At 37.4% G+C, this 1,728-nt stretch overlaps 1 protein-coding gene and 1 pseudogene across 2 annotated transcripts; one reads left to right on the forward strand and one right to left on the reverse strand.

Annotated features, from left to right (window-relative positions):
* Position 1: 1 nt before the first annotated feature.
* On the forward strand, positions 2-1,015 carry NAEGRDRAFT_88136 (annotated as a pseudogene; the record flags this gene model as incomplete). The annotated part of the gene is made up of 1 exon: positions 2-1,015. A coding segment is annotated over one exon (963 nt), but the record flags the coding sequence as incomplete, so codon positions are not given.
* A 1-nt stretch (position 1,016) lies between these two features.
* Positions 1,017-1,715, reverse strand: NAEGRDRAFT_77000 (uncharacterized protein; the record flags this gene model as incomplete). The annotated part of the gene is made up of 1 exon (XM_002668044.1): positions 1,017-1,715. One exon carries the CDS (start codon positions 1,713-1,715, stop codon positions 1,017-1,019), a length of 699 nt encoding a protein of 232 aa, XP_002668090.1.
* Positions 1,716-1,728: the final 13 nt, after the last annotated feature.

A 1,728-nucleotide genomic window follows, 5' to 3' on the forward strand; every position in this document is an offset into this window, starting at 1 on the left:
TGAGGATCCCCCATCCACTTTCTACAATGAATTGAGAGTTGCTCCAGAAGAACATCCAGTCTTGTTGACTGAAGCTCCTTTGAATCCAAAGGCCAACAGAGAAAAGATGACTCAAATCATGTTTGAAACCTTCTCAGTTCCAGCAATGTATGTTGCTATTCAAGCTGTCTTGTCCTTGTATGCTTCTGGTAGAACTACTGGTATTGTTTTGGACTCTGGTGATGGTGTCTCTCACACTGTTCCAATTTATGAAGGTTATGCTTTGCCACACGCCATTTTGAGATTGGATTTGGCTGGTCGTGACTTGACTGATTATTTGATGAAGATTTTGATGGAAAGAGGTTACTCATTCAATACTACTGCTGAAAGAGAAATTGTCAGAGATATTAAGGAAAAGCTCTGTTATATTGCTTTGGACTTTGAAGCTGAAATGAAGGTTGCTGCTGAATCATCCTCTGTTGAAAAGTCATACGAATTGCCAGATGGTAATGTCATTACTGTTGGTAATGAAAGATTCAGATGTCCAGAAGTCTTGTTCCAACCTAATTTCATTGGTATGGAAGCTGCTGGTGTTCATGAAACTACTTTCAATTCAATTGGTAAATGTGATATTGATATCAGAAAGGACTTGTATGGTAACGTTGTCTTGTCTGGTGGTACTACTATGTTCGAAGGTATTGCTGAAAGAATGACCAAGGAATTGACTGCTATGGCTCCTGCCTCAATGAAGATTAAGGTTGTTGCTCCACCAGAAAGAAAGTACTCTGTCTGGATTGGTGGTTCCATCTTAGCGAGCCTTTCGACCTTTCAGCAGATGTGGATAACAAAAGAGGAATACGAAGATGCCGGTCCAGGTATTGTCCACAGAAAGTGTTTCTAATTATTTTATTCGAAACATGTTAATATTTAGATTGAGTGTAGTTCAATAACTACAATCAAGTTTGATGATATTTCTTTTTATTAAGAAGTTCTTTGCGAGTTTGTAAATGTAAAATAATAATTGATTTATTAATTGATTACTTGGAGTGTTTCTTTTTCGATTCTTTCTTGGAAACTTTTTTCTTACTGACCTTTTTCTTCTTGCTATCAGTTTCCGAAGAAGAATCATCACTGTCTGACTCGACATGTTTCCTCTTGTTGTTTTTCACCTTCTTACTAGATTTCTTGGCCTTCTTGTTTGCTGAGCTAATTGCTTCACCAAGCTCTTTTTGGTGGGCGTTGGCAATTGTTTGTCTTGTCCTTTGTTTAGACTCATTCTTTGCCAAACGCAGCTCTTGTTGTCTTGTTGTAATGGCTTCTGAAATGTCTTGAGGAATTGAATTTAAAGATATGGTTTTGAGTAATAATTTTAAAATACCATTATTCTTCTCAGTGTTGTCAAAGGTAACATATTTACCTGCCAGCTCGTGCAAACTCTCTTCAGTCAATGTCAGTAATCCCCTAGCTAATGATTGTCTGGCTTCTGAATCGTGCTTAATGTACACACCTCCATACTCTTCTAAAAAACCATCTATACCTTGAATCTGTTCTAATTGCTTTCTCACTTCAAGAGTTCTGAAAAGCATATAACGATTTTTCATGAAATAACAGCGAGACTTAATCTCGACCTCTGCATATCCACCGACAATAGGTTTCCCATGTGGTTCAAAACCATTCTCTCCTTTTTTGTATTCAACCATTTCATACTCTGACGAGGAGTGAACCTTTAATTCCATGTATCTTTCTGGA

The sequence above is a fragment of the Naegleria gruberi genome, assembly GCF_000004985.1.
Source record: "Naegleria gruberi genomic scaffold NAEGRscaffold_805, whole genome shotgun sequence".
NCBI classification, from domain to species: Eukaryota; Heterolobosea; class Eutetramitea; order Acrasida; family Naegleriidae; genus Naegleria; species Naegleria gruberi.